We start from the raw sequence: 24,108 nt of genomic DNA on the forward strand, positions 1-24,108 counted from the left end.
TGTAATTTTAAAATTACATTGGTTTATTGTTGTCTTTCAGTCGCTTAGTTGTATCCAACTCTTTGCAACCCATGGACTGCAACACGCCAGGCTTCCCTGTCCCTCCACCATCTCCCAGAGTTTGCTCAACTCATGTCCATCAAGGCGGTGATGCCATCTAAGCATCTCATCCTCTGTCATCCCCTTCTCCTTTTGCCCTCAATCTTTCCCAGCACCAGGGTCTTTTCTAATGAGTCAACTCTTCGTATCAGGTGGCCAAAGTATTGGAGCTTCAGCATCAGTCCTTCCAATGAATACTCGGGATTGATTTCCTTTAGGACTGACTGATTCATGACAAAGGATATGAATAAATAGGCAGATGAAGAGGTGTGTAGGGTGATGTCTGGAAGAGTCCCACGTTGAGGAACTTCTGTCCCTTCGGAGTTGGCGTGCATCACCCCACGCCTGTGGATGTGTTTGCAGACCCAGAAACTTCCCAAACCCCATAGTTTAGGGATTTTTTAAATGGAGGCTTCACCATGTAGGCATGACCTCTCACTAACTCAGTCTCTAGCCTCTCTCCCTTCCTGGAGGATGGAGCTGAAAGTCCTAAGCTTCTAATCACATCTTTGTCTTTCTGGTGACCTCCCTCCATTCTGAAGCCATCCAGGAGCCCACCCAGAGTGACCTCATTAGAACAAAAGATGTTGCTATCATCCCTGAAATTCCAATGAATTCAGGAGCTCTGTGTCAGGAACTGGGAATCAAAAGACAAATATTAAACCAAGAGATGTTCCCAGCACCCATCACTCAGAAAGTTACAAGGGTTTTGCAAGCTCTGTGCCAGAAACTGGGGGCAGAGACCAAACCTGGGCTTCTCATTCTATCACAGATGCACATGTATCAGAGAGAGAAGAGGGGAAGAGAGAGGAGGTAGGAGGAGGGAAGGAAAAGCAGCAGCCCAGGGCCAGATTGCACCAAGCTGTCTCCTGAAAAAAGAGAAGGAGAAAAAAGAGGAGGAGGGAAAAGATTCAGCTTAAAGCAAGGAATACTGAACGTGGACACATTTATCTCAAGGCAATGATCATATATCAAGCACCTGCACTGTTCCAGGCAGGATGCTAAGCACAAGGGTTAAGGATCGTCAAATGTAGCTCTTTTCTTGGGAAGTTCACTTTAAGCTCATCTAATCATAACAAAATTTTTCATCAAGTAAATATAATCAATCATCTACATGCAACACTACCAAAGATTATTAAATTAAAAGGAAGTAGGGCTCCAGGACTCAAAGAGCCTTCCAGTATGGTCCGTCAGACAAGGTATGGGGCAATTCAGGATTACAGGGGGGTGTCCTGTAATAAGTGGGTCTTCTCAGGTGGCTCAGTGGTAAAGAATCCTCTTGCCAATGGAGGAGATGCAGGAGATGTGGGTTCGATCCCTGGGTGGGGAAGATACCCTGGAGTAGGGAATGGCAATCTACCCCAGTATTCTTGCCTGGAAAATTCCACTGCCAGAGGAGCCTGGCGGGCTATAGTTCATGGGGTTGCAAAGAGCTGGATATGACTGAGCATGCACACAGGCTTGTAATAAACTCGCAGCAAGGAAGAAGAGGTCTTAGTGGACTCTGAGGAGGAGTGGTCCCTGAAGGCTAGAGGGAAACAGGACATCCTGGCGGGGAGGACTGGGGCGTTCTCTGGCTGGGGGCCTCAAAGGTCAGAGTGCAGTGGTCCTCAAGTTGGGAGAGAAGTGATTAGATTAGACCAATGTGGCTGAAACAGAGGGTTTATGTAGGAGTCTGGGAAAGCTTCGAAGAGCGTGGAAGTTTAAATTAGAGCCAAGTTTGATAAGGTTTCAAGCGCCAGGCTAAGTTTAAAATTCTATCCGCCACCAACATGTGTAGGTGGTAGGTGCTGCTTTTTACATCAGGATGCATTCAATCAACACAGAATCAAAAACCTATCAAGGCTGCTCAGTCCCCACGCCCAGTGAATATTTAGTGCATTTTTTAAAGTACTACCAGAGGCAGTAAGCATCCGGCTTATTGTCTTTATTCTTTCCCCTTCCCCTTTTCCCCACATTATCTGATTATCCGAAAAAATTAGGCAGTGTCAGTTTGACCGGCTGTTGTGATGCAAATGCAATACCCCAGCAGTCCTAAGCTTAGGCTGCCCCCTAATGGTCTCATGAAATATGTTCACTTAAGAATCTTAAAGTAGATTTTCAGAGTAGTCTCAACAGAGGAATTAGCACATAGGAATTAGGGAGATTCAAACTTCCTGCTGCTCAGCCCCACCCCAGCTGAGCATGGGCCAGGCCTCAGAACTTTCAAACATTGCCCAGATTTATGAGAATTCTTGAAATCAGGTGGGATTATCCCTTCAACTCTGCTGTTCTTTTCTCAAAGTTATTTTGTCTGTCCCACATCTTTTGCATTTCTGGCTTAAGTGGTAAAGAATCCACCTGCAATGCTGGAGATGCAGGACATGTGGGTTTGATCCGTGGGTGGGGAAGATCCCTTGGAGGAGGGCATGGCAAACCATTCCAATATTCTTGCCTGGAGAATCTCATGGACAGAGGAGCCTGGCAGGCTATAGTCCATGGGGTCACAAAGAATTAGACACAACTGAAGCACTTCAGTTCAGTGAGTTGACTCATTGGAAAAGACCCTGATGCTGGGAGGGACTGGGGGCAGGAGGAGAAGGGGACGACAGAGGATGAGATGGCCGGATGGCATCACGGATGGACATGAGTTTGAGTAGGCTCCAGGAATTGGTGATGAACAGGGAGGCTTGGCATGCTGCGATTCATGTGGTTGCAAAGAGTCGGACGTGACTGAGCAACTGAACTGAACTGAATTGAAGCACTTGGCACGCATGCACACACCCTTCATTATCATTTTTGGCATACAGATCTTGGAAAACCGGACCCCTCACACAAAGAGCTGATGCCAATGTAAAAGGTCACAGCCACTTTGGAGAAGTTTGACAATTTCCTAAAAAATTAAACCTACATCTGGCATATGACCAGCCCATGCACTGCCAGGCATTTCCCAGGAGGAATGGAAACCCATGTCCCAGAAAGACCCACACAGGAGCCTTCCAGCACCATCACGGCGTGTCCCACTGCTCTGACTGCTTTTCCTCCCCTTCATGGTCACCCCCCAAGTAAGGCACTCTTGGGAAAACTCTTGGCTTGGGGTCTGCTGTGGGATCCCAATTTAATAGAAACTGAAAGCTAAAATAACAATGAGCTAGAAAAATTGTCATCCGTTATGTAACCAAAAGAGCTTCTCTTGTTTTGTTTAGGTTTTCTAAATATAACTTGATATATCCTGGGATGAACAGTGAGAATGTAAAGGACAGGGTCCTTCCTGGGACCTGGCCACAGAAGAGAAGGTAAAAGCCTTTCTTCCTAAACAAAGAGAAGTATTGATACTTATGATTCAGGAAGACAAAGGAGAGATGAAAGCAAAGGAAGGATGGGGAGAAAGGAACAAGCAAGTTGGATGCAACTGGGACCAGGGGAGAGGGACCCAGCAGAGGAGCCTGGCAAAACCTGCAGCCCCATGACAGCGTGATTTCTATCGACATCCTCCTGTGAACTCCCCTAAGGTCCCACAAGTGCACAGGGCTCACCAGTGCTGTGAGTGGGTGCATGTGCTGTGCTAAGTTGCTTCAGTTGTGTCCACCTCTTTGTGACCCTTTGGACTATAGCTCACCAGGCTTCTCTGTCCGTGAGATTTTTCCAGGCAAGAATATTGGAATGGGTTGGCATTTCCTTCTGCAGGGGATCTTCCCAACTCAGGTATCAAACCTGCGTCTCTTATGTTTCCTGCATTGGCAGGCGGGTTCTTTATCACTGGCAGCACCTGTGAATGGGTGGACTTCTGCACAAAGAAGGTATTGAGGTTCCTATGTCACAGAACAGAGACCAGGAGGAATGGAAGCAGAGCCAGAGGCTGAGGTGATGCCTTACAGACTTGGTCTTGGATATCCACCAGCTGGGCTTCCCTGGTGGCTCAGTTGGTTGAGACTCCACCTGCAATGTGGGAGACCTGGGTTCGATCCCTGGGTTGGGAAGATCCCCGGAGGAGGGCATGGCAACCCACTCCAGTATTCTTGCCTGGAGAATCCCCATGGACAGAGAAGTCTGGGGGCTACAGTCCATGGGGTCGCAAATCAGAGGGGTGGCTCTGATGGTCAAGTCCACCTGGCTCTCTGAAAAGCAGGGTAGGAGGGACAGTAGTAAGTGAGAGACCCTAAGAAATCATGCCTCATCTCCTATGCATGCTGGATGTAGATGGGCTTCTCCTTCTGCAGATGAAGACACAGCTACTGCCTTTTCTTGTCTGGTGGAGGGCAGTGAGAGCAAGGCCAGGGGGTGTGACATCAGCTCAAGACACGGGGATTTCCTTAAGGGACAGTGAAATGAAAATCAGGAGGAACGAAGTGAGCCTGTGCCAGCCCAGCAAGGAGGATTCAGACACAGAACAGGAAACAGAGAAGGAAGGTGGGTAAAGGAAGTGATGCTGCTCCAGAACTGAAGCTCAGGACAGTAATGGCCTCAAATTTCATAGTTTAGAGCAGCTGTACGTTAGAAAGGGTGGATGACCTCTGAGCTCAGTGACCTCAGTCCACGGAGGGGACATCGACCTTTCAGAGTGTTCCTCATGGGGCTGGGTGATTAGCAATAAAGAATTGGCAGAGTCTAACCTTACAGTAATCACAATTACATTCCAGGGGGTGGGCACCACATTTTTGAAATGATGTGTCTTTTTCAGAACTAACTTCCCAAGAAACAAATCACATGAATATATGCTATATCCAATAATTTTTCATGATGCTAGGAAATTGGCATTTCTAGGTATACACTAGCTACAGGGTTGTGACTTACCACGCAGAGAACTGCTTCTGTTAATTTGGTGAGGGAAATTGAATTTGTGGACAGTGAAGAATGAAGTCAGGGCCAAGTCTCACAGTAACTTGATGTTCACAGTAAGAAATCATTCTCTGGGTGTAAAGAGCAACCAGAGGAGTGGAAGTGTTTCCTTCGGGGAAAATTCTGGTCTCATTTAATAGCTGGGCATGCAGAGATGCTTTCCAGGTTCAAGGTGCAGATGAGCCAGCATCACTTATGTAGGCACTGCCACTAAAACGCGCTTACTTCACCCCTGCAGATTTCCGACCATCTGGTTTTCTTCCTTCCCTCCCTAAGGACGATCACAGGTTCTTTTAGGGCTTTAATAAGACTTAGAGTCGATCTTCCTCTCTTTTTCGTTTCCTTCCTCACCATCAACTCATGTAGAGTCTTAGACTCCTTAGGCTGTTGGCCCAAGGTTACGTGTGCACGGATACTGAAGCGTTCAATTTAAGCCACGGCCAGGGAGCGTGCAACGTGTGCTCATGACGCCACCTCCTGGTGACGTATTGAACCGCACACTAAAACAGTTCTCAAGGTTTTTGTTCACAGAAACCCTGTACACCCCAAAATTATTGAGGATCAATATTGAGAATATTTATAGTATTATAAACTTCAAACAAAAGTGTTAACATTCCTTAAAGCATTAAAATAACAATAATAAAGTCATTACATATTAATATAAATAACATCTTTATGAAAAAGATCATTGTTTCCCAAAACAAAAAATTGGTGAGAATAATTGCCTTGTTTTAAATTGTTGCATATCTAGTATAGAACTTAATAAAAGACACCTAGATTCTCATGTCCACTTAGGCGGTGCTTTGGTTGAAGTACATGAAGAAAATCCACCCTCACAGGTATATAGCCTTTTCAAATAATTGGGTATATTCTTCTCTGTTACTACATTGAAACCTGACAAGTAGTAGTTCCTTAAAGTTTAGCTGCTTTGTGAAATCTTAAAGCCCATCAGTGAACTTCTTTTCTGTTACATTAAAATATGTTGTCTCTATTGCACTTTGAATCTATCTTTATCCACACCTGATTTTTTAACACTGACCTGTGACCCTCTGGAAAGCCACTGGCTGCTGAGTTATGAGTTTTAACATATTCCACTACATTCTACAACAAGAAAAAATGTACTTAGTATTTTCACCACCAGTGTCATCAGAAAAGTGTTTTTAAGTTGAGAAAATGTCAAGTCTACTGTGGTGGACACAAATTTCCCAAAATTTTACTTTTTGCTTTGAAAGTTCAAATTGTGTAATTGACAACTGCCAAGTGACTTTCCTTGCAGTGATAGGCTTATTTTGTGCATTTTTGAGAAGTATCTGCCAATACCCGAATCTCAATAAACTTGCTTTGCCTGTCATTTGTTATTTAGAGTAAAAATTATGTTTTGTGAAAAAGTAAATAGTTCATTTCACAACTCAACAACCTTCCAAGTGTTTTTCCTTTAGACAAGCACAACCTGGCATTAAGCAAAAGTGCTTTATGCTTACCTCCCTTTCATCATGCAGAAAATTTTAAAGACATGTATTTTAAGGGTAAATAGTAAAATTAATAATTGTTACTGCTTCTTCAAGGTCATTCTTCAGTGAAACTGGCATTTTAAAACCTGATCAAGACATTTAACGGTGAATCCCTGACACTGTTTATTGTTACTTTTTTCATGAGGGCTTGGTGTAAGGACAGAATCCACTCTGCATATTTTAAGCAAGAAAGGGTTGGATATAGTCTTAGGTGATTACACAGTTACTGTGGAGTCTAACACAAGTTCTAGGCTGGGATTCCTGGATCTTTGTTGTCAGAACACTGTAGAACTAACCACTAGCAGAACTACCTCCTTGGAGACCACCCCTGGAGTTGTCTCCACATCAAGCCTCTGGTGTCTATACACCAAGAAACCGAGGACATATAGCAGGAAGATACTTCAGAGTCCCCTGGCTTAGCAGAGAGCATGGAAAGACAATCTTCACTGAGCTCCTGTGATCCAAGTATCACGTGAGTCGATCCAATTCGCAGAATCGAATTTTCATCCATTACCTCCAACAGCAAAGAAGCATGGGAAATAGAGCATTCGGCTTTCTAACCTCTCAAACTTAGAAGGAAGGTGAAATGAAGATTTAATGAGTCAGTTCTGGTTTGGACCTAGTCAACAGGAATTTGTCCAGTGATGACAACTGGCAGGTAGCTTGCTTTCTCTGCAAGCGACAGAAAATCCGCCTAGACACTGTACAGATTTCTCTCTTGCACTTTTACCCATTGATTGTGAGCAAATGAGCCAACTGCTGCCATGAAGCCGGACAGAATGGCAAGGGGTGTGAAGGGTATGGAGTGGGATCAGGCAGGGATCAGTCAGAGAATCTGCATTGTCCTTAACCAGAAACCACGTCTTTCTGTGGGTGACCCTGGGATGTCACAATAGGGACCATGGAATGTTCTGACCTCTCTTTTCAAAAGCCCTTCTTCTAGTCCACTTAGCAATGTTTCTTTTTAAGCCAGCAATTCTCAAAACTTGATACTGTGTTTGAAATGTGGGTTAAAATAGAGTCCTGAGCTGTACTACCAGAGACTTTAATTCAGTTTAAGATAGAATTGAAATTTCTTTTTAATCTTTTTTTTAATTGTATCTTCTTTCGTCCTTTTTTTCTTCCCTCCCTTCCTCCCCCCTGTCCTTCCTTCTCTCCTTCCTCCTTCCTTCCTTGATTCCTTCATTCATAGTTTATCTCGGGAGGTTTGGATGCAGTTGGTCTACTGACCACAGTGAAAGAAACACAGTCTTGAGGCATCAGGTCCTGATCCTGAGAACCCACATCCACCTGTTTCAGAAGACCATTTCCACAGATGAAAGGAAGTCAGCTCTCACTCTGTGATCAGTTAGCTCTCCCCTGGGTGGAGGGACACAGCAAGGCTGAGCAGCTGTGACTTCTTCCCCTGTTTTTACATTAAGGAAGTCATTTCCCAACCAAATTTAGCTAAAGTCCAACTACTAGTTTACCGGAAAAGTATTATTTCTTTCCTCTGTTTTGTTTCCTTTAGTTCCCTCTTCCTGGATTTTATTTGAGCATATATTGTAAATCAAAGCTCTATCTTTCCCCCATCCTATTTCATCACTGCTTTGTGATATTTCCTGTATCTTATTTTCAAAGTTTTCTTTCTTTTTTTTTTTTTTAGGTTTAGAGTCTCTTTCAGGACTCATTATTTTGTTTTATTGCTTTGTGTATTAGGTGTTTGACCAGTGCACCACCCCTTTAATTCTTGTAGCCATCTAGTTTATTTTTATATTAAATATATAATATTTACATTATATTTTACATTAGGAGAAACCCATTCTTCTCCTTGTACTTTCTCTTTAAAAAACTTTTTATTTTCACCAATTATTGATATTTTTATTTTTCTTCCAGATGAACTTGAGGAATAAATCTGTATTGATTTTCCCTTCCCTTTATTTTTTCTTTTAAATTGGCCAAACAGGCTTCTCACGCTCCTCATTTATTTCTTCTTATCTTTCAGCAATCTTTCTTTCCTTCCCTTATACTTAGAATTCACCACTCACAGCATACATAATAAACTGATTTCTTCTTTTGTCTTTAAGACTGTCTTCAATAGTCATATTTCCTCAAAACACACTGACTTTCTCTCACACCTAGAAATTTTTCCATCTTCTTGACCTTGAAATAAGGACAATGAAAACAAACCTCAATCCTTAGAGTTTAAAAAAATCAATTTTGGAAAACGACTTATCTCTTCCTTATCCTCTAAAAGCAACAAAAGTTATTCTTTTTTTATGTCAGCACAACAACAGAAGCTAAAATTATCTACGCAGCACCATTTAAATCATGCCTTTCTCTGCCTCATACTGACACAGCTTAAATATTTAAATACAGTTTCTTTGTTGTGAACACAAATCACCAGCCTTTCTCCATCACTCTATAATCCACAAGTCACCAATACGCTAAGCAAATTGTAAGCAAGCACACTGAAATTTGCCCGGATTGACTTGGGCCATCAGTACTGTCTATGTACACAACTAAGAACTATATAGGCTGCCCAGGTGGCTCTAGTGGTAAAGAATCTGCCTGTCGATGCAGGAGATGCAAGAGATTGGGTTCAGTCTCTGGGTCAGAAAGATCCCTTGGAGTAGGAAATAGCAACCCACTCCAGTATTCTTGCCTGGAAAATTCTATGGACAGAGGAGCCTAATGGGCTACAGTCCACAGGGTCACAAAGAGTTGGACACACTGAGCCACTGAGCACACACACACATGTAATATACAAAGATGTTGTGGTGCCCTTTGGTGAGTTTTTCACTTCTCAGCGTGTGCTCTGTCTGTAGCCTGCAAAGCCACAGCCGCCACCACCACCTGCATAGCCACTGATGCTTGGGTTCAGGTTTACCAATAAAGCCCGATCGAACCAATGAGACAGTTTCTCTTGTAAGAATTTGGACCTGAAAAACAAAGATGTCATGAATCCCTGCTGGAGATTTAATCATAGGATGTGTAAATTCTGAAGCTCTGACATTTTTACCACTAGCCATAAACCTGAGAGAACAGATGTCTGCAGAGAAACAGTGATGAAGCAGGCAGCCTGACGAGAGGGACGAGGGTGAGGGAGGAGAATTAGAGAACATGGCCCACACTTCTTGTATCTTCTACAGATATTTTCTTTGTGAAATTCTCCTTTAGACTATTCCTCCTCTTCAATTTTTGGAAGCACTTGAGAAGGACTGGCTTCTCTTGTGGCTTATCTGGTAAAGAATCCACCTGCAATGCAGGAGACCTGGATTCAATCCCTGGGTCAGGAAGATCTGCTGAGAAGGGATAGGCTACCCATTCCAGTATTCTTGGGCTTCCCTTGTGGCCCAGCTGGTAAAGAATCCCCCCGCCATGTGGGAGACATGGGTTTGATGTTGGGAAGATTCCCCTAGAGAAGGGAAAGGCTACCCACTCCAGTATTCCGGCCTGGAGAATTTCATGGACTGTATAGTCCATGGGGTTGCAAAGAGTCAGGTACGACTGAGTGTAAGAATTTGAACCTGAAATGCATGAGAAGGACTAGCATTCATTCTTCTTAAGTGTTTGGTAGAATTGAAACATGGTTCAGTGAAATCACCTGATCCTGACCTTTTTTTGTTGGTAGGTTTTTTTTTCTAATGACCGTTTCAGCCTCCTGCTCATTATTGGTGTGTTCCAATTTCTTATTTCTTCATGATTCAGTCTTCAGAGGCTGTTTCTAGGAATCTCTCCATTTCTTCCAGGTTGTCTGTTTTTTAATATCTATTTATTTGATTATTTTGGGATGCATGGTGTCTTAGTTACAGCACATGGAATCTTAGGCTCATTCTTTGCAGCGAGAAGGCTTCTCTCTAGTTGTGGCACATGCGCTTCGCTGCACCGGGCATGGAGCTCTTGTGGGCAGGCATCCAGCAGCCTACCGGGTTCACATGGCCAGGCCCCTTCTAGGGCACGAGGCCTATCTGGATGGGCACCAAGGCAAGGCTCAGCGCATAGGAACCATGCGCATAGCCCTTGTTGCAGAGCATTCCCAATGCATTTCTTGGTCAGAGTGGATCCTGAGCCCCTCAGAGCAGGACCTGAACTAACAAACAGCAGCTCCTGGACAGGTCTGTGACCCTGGGCTACCCTCTGTGCAGCCTCCTTCCAGCAGATCTTCAAGATGCTTCCATGGCCCCTGGGGCACTGCGCACCTGTCTGCACCCACCACCCCTCCTCTCCCTGACTCCTGGGTTCGTCTCATGCAGGGAAGGGCTTTGGGAAGTTGCTTCCTACTCATGGACCAATTAAAATGGTTAGAAAACAAAACCAGAGCTGAAGCCACATGTCCATCTTGACCCTGAGGACCCAAACCTGTTCCTTGGAACTGGCCAGTGCAGCAAAACCCATTTTCTGCAACTGTGAGCCCCTGATGGGCGAGGACTGGCTGACCCAGGCCCGTCAGCGAGCCCTTCTTAGGTGTGTCTGGAGTGAGTCTTTATAACGGCCCCCTCCATGCAACAAGAATGCCTGCAGCTGTACCTGATGCCATGCTTTCTGCCCTGGGCCTGGGCTGGAGAAAGAGTAAGGACCTTGTGGGTAGCCTGGGCTGACTGGGACTCTGCAGGACGATCCGCAGGAGTTGCCAGGCTGCTACCTGCTAAGGAACAGGACGTGTCACCTGCACCTGCTGTTGGAAGCTCTCCCCCAGACAGAAGTGAAGAAGCAAGTGAGAGGGTAACAGGCTGGAAGGCCAGGGGTCTCCAAATGGGGGAAATAGGCTGCAGTGTCAGACATTTTTTTCTCTCCCCCTTAAGCGGCAGGAGGGAACAAACTCTCTATGGAAATGTTTTTCTTAAGCAATCTTAATGAAACTATGTATTTGCTTTGGAATTTGCCTTTCTTCAAAATGGTTCCACTTAAGACTAACTTTGGCTGATAATAGCTCAATAAACCAGTATTCATATCAATCATTTTATGGCTAGGAGATGACACACCTCTTGCCATTCTATCTCAAAAATGCATATTGTGGGAGAGGGGCCTGGTGAAACTCCATCAGCCTTGAGGTGTCTGTCTTATCTGATTACTAACTTTCTAACATAAAACAGCATGCTAAAACTAGCAGGGGGGGCACTCTCCATCCTCCTTCTGATGTCTATGTCAGAAGCTTTCTCTGTCCCTTTTCGTACTTTAATAAAACTGCTATACAAAAGCTCTTGAGTGATCAAGCCTGGTCCCTGGTCCCAAAGCTAAATGTTCTTCTTTGGAGATCATGAATCTGACACTGTTCGCTGGAAGCTATCACAAGAAAAAAGGCAATAGCGGGCAGGACGGGAGGAGTAACTCAAGTAAGGGAATGGAAGCTTCCAGAAGCTCACCCAGGGCTAGGAGCAACCTGCTTGGCCTGCAGGAGCCAACCGGACAAGCGTGCTGTGGCTCAAGAGGCTCCAAGCCCTTCCCTTCAGCCTCTGAGGTCTTGAGAATCCCTTGGACTGCAAGGAGATCAAACCAGTCAATCCTAAAGGAAATCAATCCCAAATATTTATTGGAAGGACTTATGCTGAAACTGAAGCTCCAATACTTTGGCTACCTGATGCAAAGAGCCAACTCATTGGAAAAAACCCTAATGCTGGGAAAGACTGATGGCAGGAGGAGAAGGGAACGACAGAAGATGAGATAGTTGGAAGGCATCACCAACTCAGTGGACGAGTTGGAGCGAACTCCAGGAGATGGTGAAGGACAGGGAAGCCTGGCATGCTGCAGTCCATGGGGCTGCAAACAGCTGGACACAATTGGGCAACTGAACAGGACATTTTACCTGGAAAGGGTGGAGCAGCTGGCCTGTGGGGTCAGCCCACAGTTACTCAGAGATGCTTCCATGTGGTCCACCAGCTTCCCACTGAGTTCGCTCATTTTGGGGGGCTGCCGGCTGCATGTGAGAGAAGTTCCCAACACTGACCATATTCAGAATTATTCATTCAGTAGAGCAAGCATGTTGATATAGGATTAGCTTGTTTTTGCTTTTTCCTCTTCTAAATCACACTGAAATTAACATACTTATTCTATTTTGTAAGCACCTGTCCAATAATTAGGACAAATTCCCAGAAGTGAAGTTGGCTGGTCAAAGGTATTCTGTTTTAAATTTTTAAGTCTTTTGATTTGTCTAAAGTTATATTTTAAAAGTGTATCAATTTATAAATTTCCCTCAGCAGAATATGTGTTTATTTGCATACAACCTTCTCCAAACCTTCAGTCTTGCTATAATATTCATTCTAATAAGAAGACAAGATGACTCACTTTTGGTTGAACTTTCATCCCTTGATTAGTCAAAAAGACAAATATTTCTTTCTTATATTTTCAAGGATTAGTATTTTGGATTCTGTGTGTATGTGTGACCTGCCTATTCATGTCCCTGGTGTGTGTTTTTCCATTTGGGGTACTAGATTTTTCCAACTCTTAAAGGCACATAATTCCATTTGATTTTCTTTTTCTCCTGATTCCTCATTTTGGATCTGTGGAGCCACCTATATATAATTACTTTGCTTAATCTAACACAATACCCTTCCTTTACCAACCCCATCCCCCCCAGCACACACACAGTTAGATCCTCACACTTTGTTTTATTCACCTAGAATAAGAAATAGTGAATTTGCAACTATGATCACAAATGGCACCCCAATGTACAACATCAGGCCAAAGCTGCTCACCACTGCCAAGGCAGCAGAAATGACTCCAAAGGCTGCCACCCACATTTTGTTTTGTATACAGTCACACCTGTAAATTTGGAGGGAAAAGTCATGGAACTTGTGGTGGTAGCTTCCATACTGAAATTCCAGCAATTCATAACATTCTTGACTCAGAACCTCTTCAGAGTCCTCATGGGCAATAATTCCCATACTTGTCTGCAGGAGAATGTTAATTTCCAGGTACTAGCCCATCCCAACTGAACAAAAACAAATGTGCGGAGGGAACAGAAAGGAATCTGTTCAGTTCAGTTGCTCAGTCATGTCTGACTCTTTGCAACCCCATGGACTTCAGCCCCCAAGGCTTCCCTGTCCATTACCAACTCCTGGAGCCCACTCAAACTCAAGTCCATCGCACCAGTGATGCCATCCAACCATCTCATCCTCTGTCGTCCCCTTCTCCTCCTGCCCTCAATCTTTCCCAGCATCAGGGTCTTTTCAAATGAGTCAGTTCTTCACATCAGGTGGCCAAAGTATTGGAGTTTCAGCTTCAGCATCAGTCCTTCCAATGAATATTCAGGACTGATTTCATTTAGGATGGACTGGTTGGATCACCTTGCAGTCCAAGGGACTCTCAAGAGCCTTCTCCAACACTGCAGTCCAAAAGCATCAATTCTTTGGTGCTCAGCTTTCTTTATAGTCCAACTCTCACATTGATACATGAGTACTGGAAAAACCATAGATGGGCTGATGTTGGCAAAGTAATGTCTCTGCTTTTCAATATGCTGTCTAGTTTGGTCATAGCTGTTCTTCCAAGGAGCAAACATCTTTCAGTTTCATGGCTGCAGTCATCATCTTCAGTGATTTTGGTGCCCCCCAAAAATAAAGTCTCTCACTCTTTCCATTGTTTTAGCATCTATTTGCCATGAAGTGATGGGACCAAATGCCATGATATTAGTTTACTGAAAGCTGAGTTTTAAGCCAATTTTTTCAGTCTCCTCTTTCACTTTCATCAAGAGGCTCTTTAGTTTTTCACTTTCTGCTATAAATGTGGTGTCATCTGTGTATCTGAGGATACTGATATCTCTCCCAGCAATCTTGATTCCAGCTTGTGCTTCATCCAGCCTGGTATTTCGCAGGACATACTCTACAAATAACTTAAATAAACAGGGTGACATTATACAGCCTTGACATACTCCTTTCCCGATTTGGAACCAGTCCGTTGTTTTGTATCTAGTTCTAACTGTTACTTCTTGACCTGCATACAGATTTCTCAGGAGGCAGGTCAGGTGGTCTGGAAGAATTTTCCACAGTTTGTTGTGATCCACACAGTCAAAGGCTGTGGACTAGTCAATAAAGCAGAAGTAGATGTTTTTCTGGAACTCTCTTGCTGTTTTGATGATCCAGCAGATGTTGGCAATCTGATCTTTGGTTCCTCTGCCTTTTCTAAATTTAGCCTGAACATCTAGAAGTTCATGGTTCACATACTGTTGAAGCCTGGCTTGGAGAATTTTGAGCATTACTTTGCTAGTGTGTGAGTACAATTTTGCAGTAGTTTGAACATTCTTTGGCATTGCCTTTTGTTGGGATTGGAATGAAAACTGACTTTTTCCAGTGCTGTGGCCACTGCTGAGTTTTCCATATTTGCTGGCATATTGAGTGCAGCACTTTCACAGCATCATCTTTTAGGATTTGAAATAGCTCAACTAGAATTCCATCACCTCCACTAGCTTTGTTCATAGTGATGCGTCCTAAGGCCCACTTGACTTCATATTCCAGGATGTCTGGCTCTAGGTGAGTGATCACACCATCGTGATTATTGGGGTCATGAAGATCTTTTTTGTACAGTACTTCTGTGTATTCTTGCCACCTCTTCTTAATATCTTCTGCTTCCATTAGGTCCATACCATTTCTGTGCTTTGTTGTGCTCATCTTTGCATGAAATGTAACTATTCCAGTTGATTCTTATGTAATGAGCCAAGCAAGAATCCACTGACTGGCCTTTCAGAACCACAAAGATATACTAAAACATTGCAAATAGCTAATTCCCCTCTGATCTTCAAAGGAGTGTGAATGGAAGCAAGCAGTATGAAAGTGCCCAAGTCCAGGTATTTTCTCACCCACTTACGACTCCAGTTAGCCATAAACGCAATCCTAAATACCTCCTATGTGTCAAAGCTGGTTTAAAATATATATTGTGGCTAACAAAAAGAATGACAGCTTCCTTCTAAAAGATGTTCGTGGTTCTCCTCTGCTAGAGAAGTGTGCTCTAGAAAAGAGGCTGCATGTGCGTGCTCAGTCGATTCAGTCATGTCTGCTTGTGATCCTATGGACTGTAGCCCACTATGCTCCTCTCCATGGGATTCTCCAGGCAAGAATAGTGGAGTAGGTGGCCGTGCCCTCCCTCTAGGAGATCTTCCTAACCCAGGGATCAAACCTGCATTGCAGACGGTTTCTTTACTGCTGAGTCACCGAGGAAGCCCAAGAAAAGTGGCTACTAATTGCAAAAAAAGTAATATGTGCTCCATTTTGAATAACACAACTTATGCCTGTTTCTAGGTTGGACCAACAAAAATGGGAATATATACACAGCATTTAAAAAAAATAAAAAATAAAGATTTAATACTTTAACTCACCAACAACCACAACTTTACATCTTAAAATATTGATGACAATCCCTAGGTTTCTGTTTTACTTCATTGCTAACTGCTTCAAAACAAATGACTGATAACTGCCTCTAGAAACTTTTAGTAGGAGAGAGAAACTAAGTTTGGTTTGAAGACTAAGAAATTCAGCTACGGAAATGGAGTTACTGATTCCCAAAGAGCAAGAATATAACTAAACACCTTATTCATGCAAGGCCACATTAAAATAATTAAACTTTCTTCTTATTAAAACAACTATGTGTGTCTGTATTTCACCTTTTCTCAAACTGCTGGTGCTATCAGTTAAACTCAGGGCCCCAGATCAACATACACACACACACACGCACCAAAATAAAAGTAAATTTCTTTATTATGACAAAATTTGATTGCAACCAATACTTTCTTAAAGTAACAATATTGATTTACAAGAGTTCAGGTTAAAAGATGCTTACTCCATGGCAAGAATATTATGACCAAACTAGCCAGCATATTAAAAAGCAGAGACATTACTTTGCCAACAAAGGTCCATCTAGTCAAGGCTATGGTTTTTCCAGTAGTCATGTATGAATGTCAGAGTTGGACTGTAAAGAAGGCTGAGTGTGGAAGAATTGATGCTTTTGAACTGTGGTGTTGGAGAAGACTCTTGAGAGTCCCTTGGACTGCAAGGAGATCCAACAAGTCCATCCTAGAGGAGATCAGTCCTGAGTGTTCATTGGAAGGAATGATGCTAAAGCTGAAACTCCAGTACTTTGGCCACCTCATGCAAAGAGTTGACTCACTGGAAAAGACTCTGATGCTGGGAGGGATTGGGGGCAGGAGGAGAAGGGGACGACAGAGGATGAGATGGCTGGATGGCATCACTGATTCGATGGACGTGAGTCTGAGTGAACTCCAGGAGCTGGTGATGGACAGGGAGGCCTGGCATGCTGCCAGTCCATGGGGTTGCAGAGTCGAACACAACTGAGCAACTGAATTGAACTGAACTGAAGATAAAAGTAACAAGATGAACCTTGAAATCAGAAAGATTAACAGGATAAAAGCTACATATGACATGTTTAGCCCTATTCCCTCTTTCAGGTTTCTGGATTGGTGGTATTCTACAGAGGATGGGGGGAGTGAAGTATATTATTGTCTAGAATGATTTGAGTTTGACTAGTCGCTGTGTTGACTCTCTCTAAATGACCTTTATTTTAATGTTCAATAGGCAATGGAAGGAAAGATATGAATGTAGAACACTAGTGAACACACTTGGAGATTTTCTAGTCCCCAAGAAGGACGTTGGTTAAACAGTTTTTCAGAATGACTTAGAAAAGTCTTAGAACTTTAGATTACTGCGGTTCTGGAACACAGTTCTGTAGACTCTGATCTACAGTTTATAGAGAAGTTGCAGAATCCATGTGTCTAAAAATGTCTTCATGTGATTCCGGTGCTCAGGCTGACGTGGGCATCACTGGCAGCAAAATGACTAATCAAAACAGCTCACTATTAAAAACAAAAACTACACATTAAAGAAAGCGTAAATCAGGAGTTCCCTGGTGGTCCAATGGTTAGGACTCCTTGGCACTTTCACTGTTGGGGTCTGGGTTTGGCCACAAAAAAGGCATAAATGGATGAAATGAAGATAATAGGCTATAATATATACAGAATATAAACACCAAAACAATAGAAGTAAGTCCTTCCTTGTCACCAATTATTTTAAATCTAAACAGATTAAACTTTCCAATCAAAAGGCAGATATTGTTAGAATGGATAAAACAGCAAGATTCAACTATATGCCGTTTACAAGAGATTCACTTTAGATCCAAAGACATGAATAGATTGAAAGTTAAGAGGACTGAAAAAGATACTCCATATGAATAGTAACCAAAAGAGACTAGGAGTGCCTGTACTGATAGCAGACAACACAGACTATTTCAAAAACTGTTCAAAGAGAGAGAACGACATTATATATTTATAAAAGGGCCAATTAATCAAGAAGATATAACAACCATAAACATAAAAACTTATACATTGCTAGTGGGATATAAAACAGTGTCGCCTCTGTGAAAAATAGTTCTGTGGTTCCTGGTGTTCAAAAACAAGCTAATCCTATATCAACATGGGATTGGTCTGCCCAGAGCATATTAAAGTTTTGGAATCCTATTCAGTCTTTAAAAAGAGGTAGATATAAAGTGTTAAATGAAAAATGCTGGTTATGAAACAAGATGTTTAAAATTGAGCAATATACAAATATGCATGTATACTTGTATAGCAAATTCTGGATAGATAACACTTAAAATATTAGCAAGGATTATCCCTGACAGGTGGAATTGCAGTTGTTTAAAGTTTTTCTTTGTATTTTCCTGTACTTTCAGGGTTTATTTTACAATAAGTGTGAGAAGGTAAATATGTTTATATTTTGGAAAGTAAACAGCTTGAAAGAATTAATAATTGGTTTCCTAGGGGAGATAGGGGAGGAACTGTGCACTGGATGTATACCTTCCTAGGACACGCTCACGCTTATTCAATGTTACCACAGCCATAAACAACTCAAGTGTAGAAAACTGACTTCATATCAACCATCTTCATATTGTCTGTATATACATAGAATGTGAGTGTAGGGGTGAATGTGGCGGGGGCGGGCTGTGATTTAAGTAGCTTAAGAAATGTGTGAGGACAATTTCTGAACCAAGTTCCATAAATAATAAAACCGGTTTTTAAATACCTATTCCATATCAATGAGTTTATTTGTGGTCCTTTGTAGTTCGGATTCTTGCCCTTCATCCAGCTGAATGCAAGTGAAATCCACAAAGCTGGCAGCAGGGGGCGTGTCAGGATGCAGTTTGTGACAGGCTACATAAGGCTGTGTCACTGTAGGCCTGTCTCCCAGATCATATACACAGAACATCGGCATTAGAGGCAAAGTGCAATTCCCAGTACCTTCCCATGTAACCCATGGAGAAGATCTTCCAAGGTTGGTATTAAAATCAGTCAGCATGTCAGTTCTAATCTTCCCTGGTGGCTCAGAGGGTAAAGTGTCTGCCTGCAATGCGGGAGACCTGGGTTCGATCCCTGGGTCAGGAAGATCTACTGGAGAAGGAAATGGCGACCCACTCCGGTACTCTTGCCTCGAAAATCCCATGGATGGAAAAGCCTGGTGCAGGCTATAGTCCATGGGGTTGTAAAGAGTCAGACACGACTGAGCGACTTAACTTTCTTTTCACTTTTCAGTTCCAAGTATTGATTTTGTATCAATACACACAGAAACAGAGGTGTACGGGAGTGAAAGCGGTAGGAAGCTTGGAAGCTTGAGGGAAGTGAAATTTACCTGCAACATGCTTAGGCTGTCCTTTGTAATCTCCTTTCTTCTCTGTAGTCCTCCTCTCCTAACCTCCGGTGACAATTTCGGAGTCCTCAAATGTTCTCCCGTCCTCTTTATTACAAATCAATCAGGAAACATCACTGTGGAAGAGACTGGTTACTTTAGTATTCACTTAATATGTAAAGGATTTTTAAGGTTTACTTTGGTACATATTTCTGATCTCAAGAGTACCTACATTTTACTGACATAATGCCTTAGCCTGGGCAAGTGAAAATTGAATGATAGCATTCTCCGTATCAGAAACAGACTAACAGGAAAGCTACATGGATGTAGATATCTTCGTGTGTATAAACTACGGGTGCCTTTAAAATCATACCACATCGATAGCTAGATGCTAACTGGAGAACAGATAAATCCAGCTTATATTTTAAACAACAAGATGTTACCTCAATATTACTGCCTTAGAATAAAATGGTTTATAACATAAAATGGTCTCTCAAATGTTCTGATGGAATCAGATACATTGCTAATCCTGCTTCACCTAATACCCAGTTAGCCAGGTTTCCTGACTCTTCATTGAATACCCTGAATGATGACTACAAGTAGAGTGTACTGCGCTATATATACAAATAGGAGTGTGTACAAAGCACAGAGTTATTACAGAGCAAGGAGTGATGAGTTGTCTTGTGGACTCAGAGGCAACCAGAGAAGGTGTCGGAAAAAGCTGTATCCAAACACAGATTCCGCAAGATCAATGAGACCTTGAGGGATGGGCAAAGAAAACGGTTTGAGTTGATCTGGTTAATTTTTAATGGATGTTAAAAAAGTACGAATGCTCTGCTTCTTTCTCTAACAGGTGTTGGGGTCGATGACATGTTTACCATGATTTCTGTCTGGCAGAAGACCAGCCTCATGGATAGCATAAGCAAGCGGATGTCTGATGTCTAAGCGAAAGCAGCAGTACCCATTACAATCACCACCATCACCAACGTCCCGGCCTTCTATACAGGAACCTCTTTCAGGTCCATACAATACTTTTGCATCTATACAGGAACAACCCTGCTCTTTTGTTATTTTTATAACATCACCTGTTTTGGAGCATTTATGACCCTGGATGGGAAAAGAGAAGTAGTCTGTCTACACTGGTTGAAGAAGCCAGAAACAATTGACCAAAAATTTTCCTCATCAAATAGTCCTGCTGCCTCCCGTGTAATTCTCTCCAAGATGAACACAAAGCTGATATCCATCCAGGGAATCTATTCTTTAGAGACTATTTTGGTCCTTTTCTCACAAGCACCGAGTCCAAGATTTCTGTAGTGCTCCTACACATTTTGTACATCATAAGTAGTACGTATGGGTGTTTCTGAGTGCAGGAAGGTTTAGATCTCTGAAATTTGGCAAGTGACGACTCCTACGTCACACCATATTTTAATGTAGAAGAACAGTTTTCAAGTTATGGTCCCAGGGTTATGGTTATCCCAGAGATGGACCTTGCCCATCTCTTAAGGTCTCATTAATCTTGTGGAGCCTGTGTTTGGATACTGCTTTCTCTAACACCTTCTCTGGTTGCCTCTGAGTCCATAAGACAACTCATCACTCCTTGTTCTATAATAACTCTGCACTTTGTACAGACTCTTGACTACTGGGATAAAGTTACTAGGCAAAAACTGGAAAAATGTCTGGCAGATTTTAAAAACGATGAGTATGTAGATAAAAACCTTACAGAGTTTTGGTTGTGAGAATATATAAAATATATAGAAAAACTCCATCAAGATTTAAATAAGACAGCTTTTCCAAGCAATATTCCCACTTTTTAATGGAATTTCCACTTTTTGTGTATGATATTAATATTACATCATCACAGGAAATCATTTGCTCCCAGGCCTTCATTCAAACCATGGGTATTTCTTCTTCAACCAATGAGAAGCTGATGTTACTCCAGTTCCAGACATGACAGAGAAGTGTGAAGCTTCCCTAATGGTGTATAACCAGGCATTCATGATAATCAGTATTCTGCAATATTAGAAAACACTGTTCAAAATGTGGTTGTTGCATCAACAGCTATGTTCATGGTTTCCTTATGGTTAATTCCTCATCCCCTGTGTTCTTTGTGGGTAACTTTTGCTATTGCTTCTGTGATTGTGGGTGTCATGGGTTTTATGGCCTTCTGGAATGTCAATTTTGATTGCATAGCCATGATTAATCTTGTTATTTGTATAGGGTTTTCTTTTGACTTTTCTGGTCACATTTCCTATGCATTTGTTTTCAGTTCAGAGCCCTCAGTAAACCGAAAAGCCATTGAAGCATTGTATCTGCTAGGCTACCCTGTGTGACAACGTGCAGTTTCAACAATAATAAGGGTATGAAGCACACATCTTCAGGATATTTTCTAAGACTGTGTTTCTTGTGATGTTATTTAGAGCTGTTCATGGTCTAATTTTTATCCAGGATTCTTAACTTTTTTTTGAAAGTGAGTTTGAATAGCCACTAACAAACCAAAGACCAATTATAGAATTCCTTATTGGCCCAATCCAATCTGATGAAAATGCGCTATTAAGAATAGTCAATAAACTAAAATCAAAGACATGCTTCCTTGGCTTATAAATACTGTTTAAAAATGTTATTTAACACCCTGCTTATTTAACTTATATGCAGAGTACATCAAGAGAAATGCTGGGCTGGATGAAACACAAGCTGGAATCAAGATTGCTGAGAGAAATATGTTGGAATTAGCTATTTGCAATGTTTTAGTGTATCTTTGTGGTTCTAAAAGCCCAGTCAGTGGATTCATGCTCAGCTCGTTACATAAGAATCAACCAGAATAGTTGCATTTCATGCAAAGATGAACACAACAAAGGACAGAAATGGTATGGACCTAACAGAAGCAGAAGATATTAAGAAGACGTGGCAAGAATACACAGAAGAACTGTACAAAAAAGATCTTCATGACCCAGATAATCACGATGGTGTGATCACTCACCTAGAGCCAGACATCCTAGAATGTGAAGTCAAGTGGGCCTTCAGAAGCATCACTACGAACAAAGCTAGTGGAGGTGATGGAATTCCAGTTGAGTTATTTCAAATCCTAAAAGATGATGCTGTGAAAGTGCTGCACTCAATATGCCAGCAAATTTGGAAAACTCAGCAGTGGCCACAGGACTGGAAAAGGTCAGTTTTCATTCCAATCCCAAAGAAAGGCAATGCCAAAGAATGCTCAAACTACCGCACAATTGCACTCATCTCACACGCTAGTCAAGTAATGCTCAAAATTCTCCAAGCCAGGCTTCAGCTATACATGAACTATAACTTCCAGATATTCAAGCTGGTTTTAGAAAAGGCAGAGTAACCAGAGATCAAATTGCCAACATCTGCTGGATCATCGAAAAAGCAAGAGAGTTCTAGAAAAACATCTATTTCTGCTTCATTGACTACTCCAAAGCCTTTGACTGTGTGGATCACAATAAACTGTGGACAATTATGAAAGAGATGGGAATACCAGACCACTTGACCTGCCTCTTGAGAAATCTGTATGCAGGTTAGGAACCAACAGTTAGAACTGGACATGAAACAACAGACTGGTTTCAAATAGGAAAAGAAGTATGTCAAGGCTGTATATTGTCACCTTGCTTATTTAACTTATATGCAAAGTACATCATGAGAAGCTCTGGACTGGATAAAGCACAAGCTGGAATCAAGATTGCTGGGAGAAATATCAATAACCTCAGATATGCAGATGACACCACCCTTATGGCAGAAAGTGAAGAAGAACTAAAAAGCCCCTTGATGAAAGTAAAAGAGGAGAGTGAAAAAGTTGGCTTAAAACTCAACATTCAGAAAACTAAGATCATGGCATCTGGTCCCATCATTTCATGGCAAATACATGGGGAAACAGTGGAAACAGTGAGAGACTTTATTTTTTTTTGACTCAAAAATCACTGCAGATGGTGACTGCAGCCATAAAGTTAAAAGACGCTTGCTCCTTGGAAGAAAAAGAAAAATTAATTTGTCTTACATTAAAATATCTTTACTAAATTAGGAAGTGTTGTCATCTTTATTATGGTCTATACAATCAAGCATAACTTTCCAATTATTTGCCCTTTCATTTCATCAATAGTAGTTTATGCCTGGAATTCAAATATTTTATGTATTGTACTCAAAATAGAATATTATTTTCATTGTACTTCTCATATGCATTATTATGTAAAAGAGCAACTGACTATTGTTTATTCTCCTAGTCTGGGGCTTTTCTATGCATTATGTTAATGGTGTATTTTGACAAACAGAAGTTTTTAAAGTTTTGGAATCAAATTTATCTTTTTTTTTTTTTTTACGGTTAGTATTTCCTGAGAAATTTTTGCCTAATCCAAGATTACAAAACATCATCTCTATTTTCTTCTCAAAGCTAATAGTTTTATTTTTAGGTGGCTCAGATGGTAAAGCACCTGTCTGCAATGCAGGAGACCTGGGTTCAATCCCTGGGTCAGGAAGATCCCCTGGAGAAGGAAATGGCAGCCCACTACAGTGGTCTTGACTGGAAAATCCCATGGACAGAGGAGCTTGGTAGGCTACAGTCCATGGGGTCACAAAGAGTGGGACACCACAGAGCGACTCCACTTTCTTATATCTGTGATTCATAGACCTATGTTTGTTGGGAAGTATGGATAGAGGTTTGTTTTCTTCCCATTATAGTTACCCAGTTGTCCCAGCATTTTTAGTGAAAAGACTGTCCTTTCACCAGATGGGCTAACTTGACACCTCTGTCAGAGAACCAAGTGACAGTTTATGTGTGGCTCTATTTTTGTGCATTAATCTGTTTTTCTGTAATACAGTGGATACCATACTGTGCTGATTCCTGAAGCTTTATATTAACTATGGAAATTAGGTTAGGTAAGTTATCCAGCATTTTCCCTCTTTTTCAAATTATTTTGGCTGTTATAGGTTCTTTGCATTTAGATACTAATTTTAGAATCACTTGTCCATTTATCAAAAAAAAAAAAAAAGGCTTCTGGGATCAGAACTGGGTTATGGTCAGTCTACAGATCAATTTGGGGAAAACAGATGTATTAGCAATATGGAATCTTCCA

General features: G+C 41.9%; 1 protein-coding gene across 1 annotated transcript; it reads left to right on the top strand.

The window, feature by feature from the left end:
• Window positions 1–10,740: 10,740 nt before the first annotated feature.
• On the top strand, window positions 10,741–21,481 carry PTCHD3 (patched domain containing 3). Its single transcript, XM_086335195.1, is given in 8 exon segments — window positions 10,741–10,885; window positions 19,881–20,198; window positions 20,201–20,503; window positions 20,648–20,836; window positions 20,839–20,967; window positions 20,970–21,023; window positions 21,026–21,386; window positions 21,388–21,481. Coding segments are annotated over 8 exon segments (1,593 nt in total).
• The last annotated feature ends 2,627 nt before the right edge of the window (window positions 21,482–24,108 follow it).

Source organism: Bos grunniens, chromosome 13, assembly GCF_055505025.1.
Source record: "Bos grunniens cultivar Pamir isolate PY7600 chromosome 13, Bosgru_T2T1.0, whole genome shotgun sequence".
Lineage (NCBI taxonomy): Eukaryota > Metazoa > Chordata > Mammalia > Artiodactyla > Bovidae > Bos > Bos grunniens.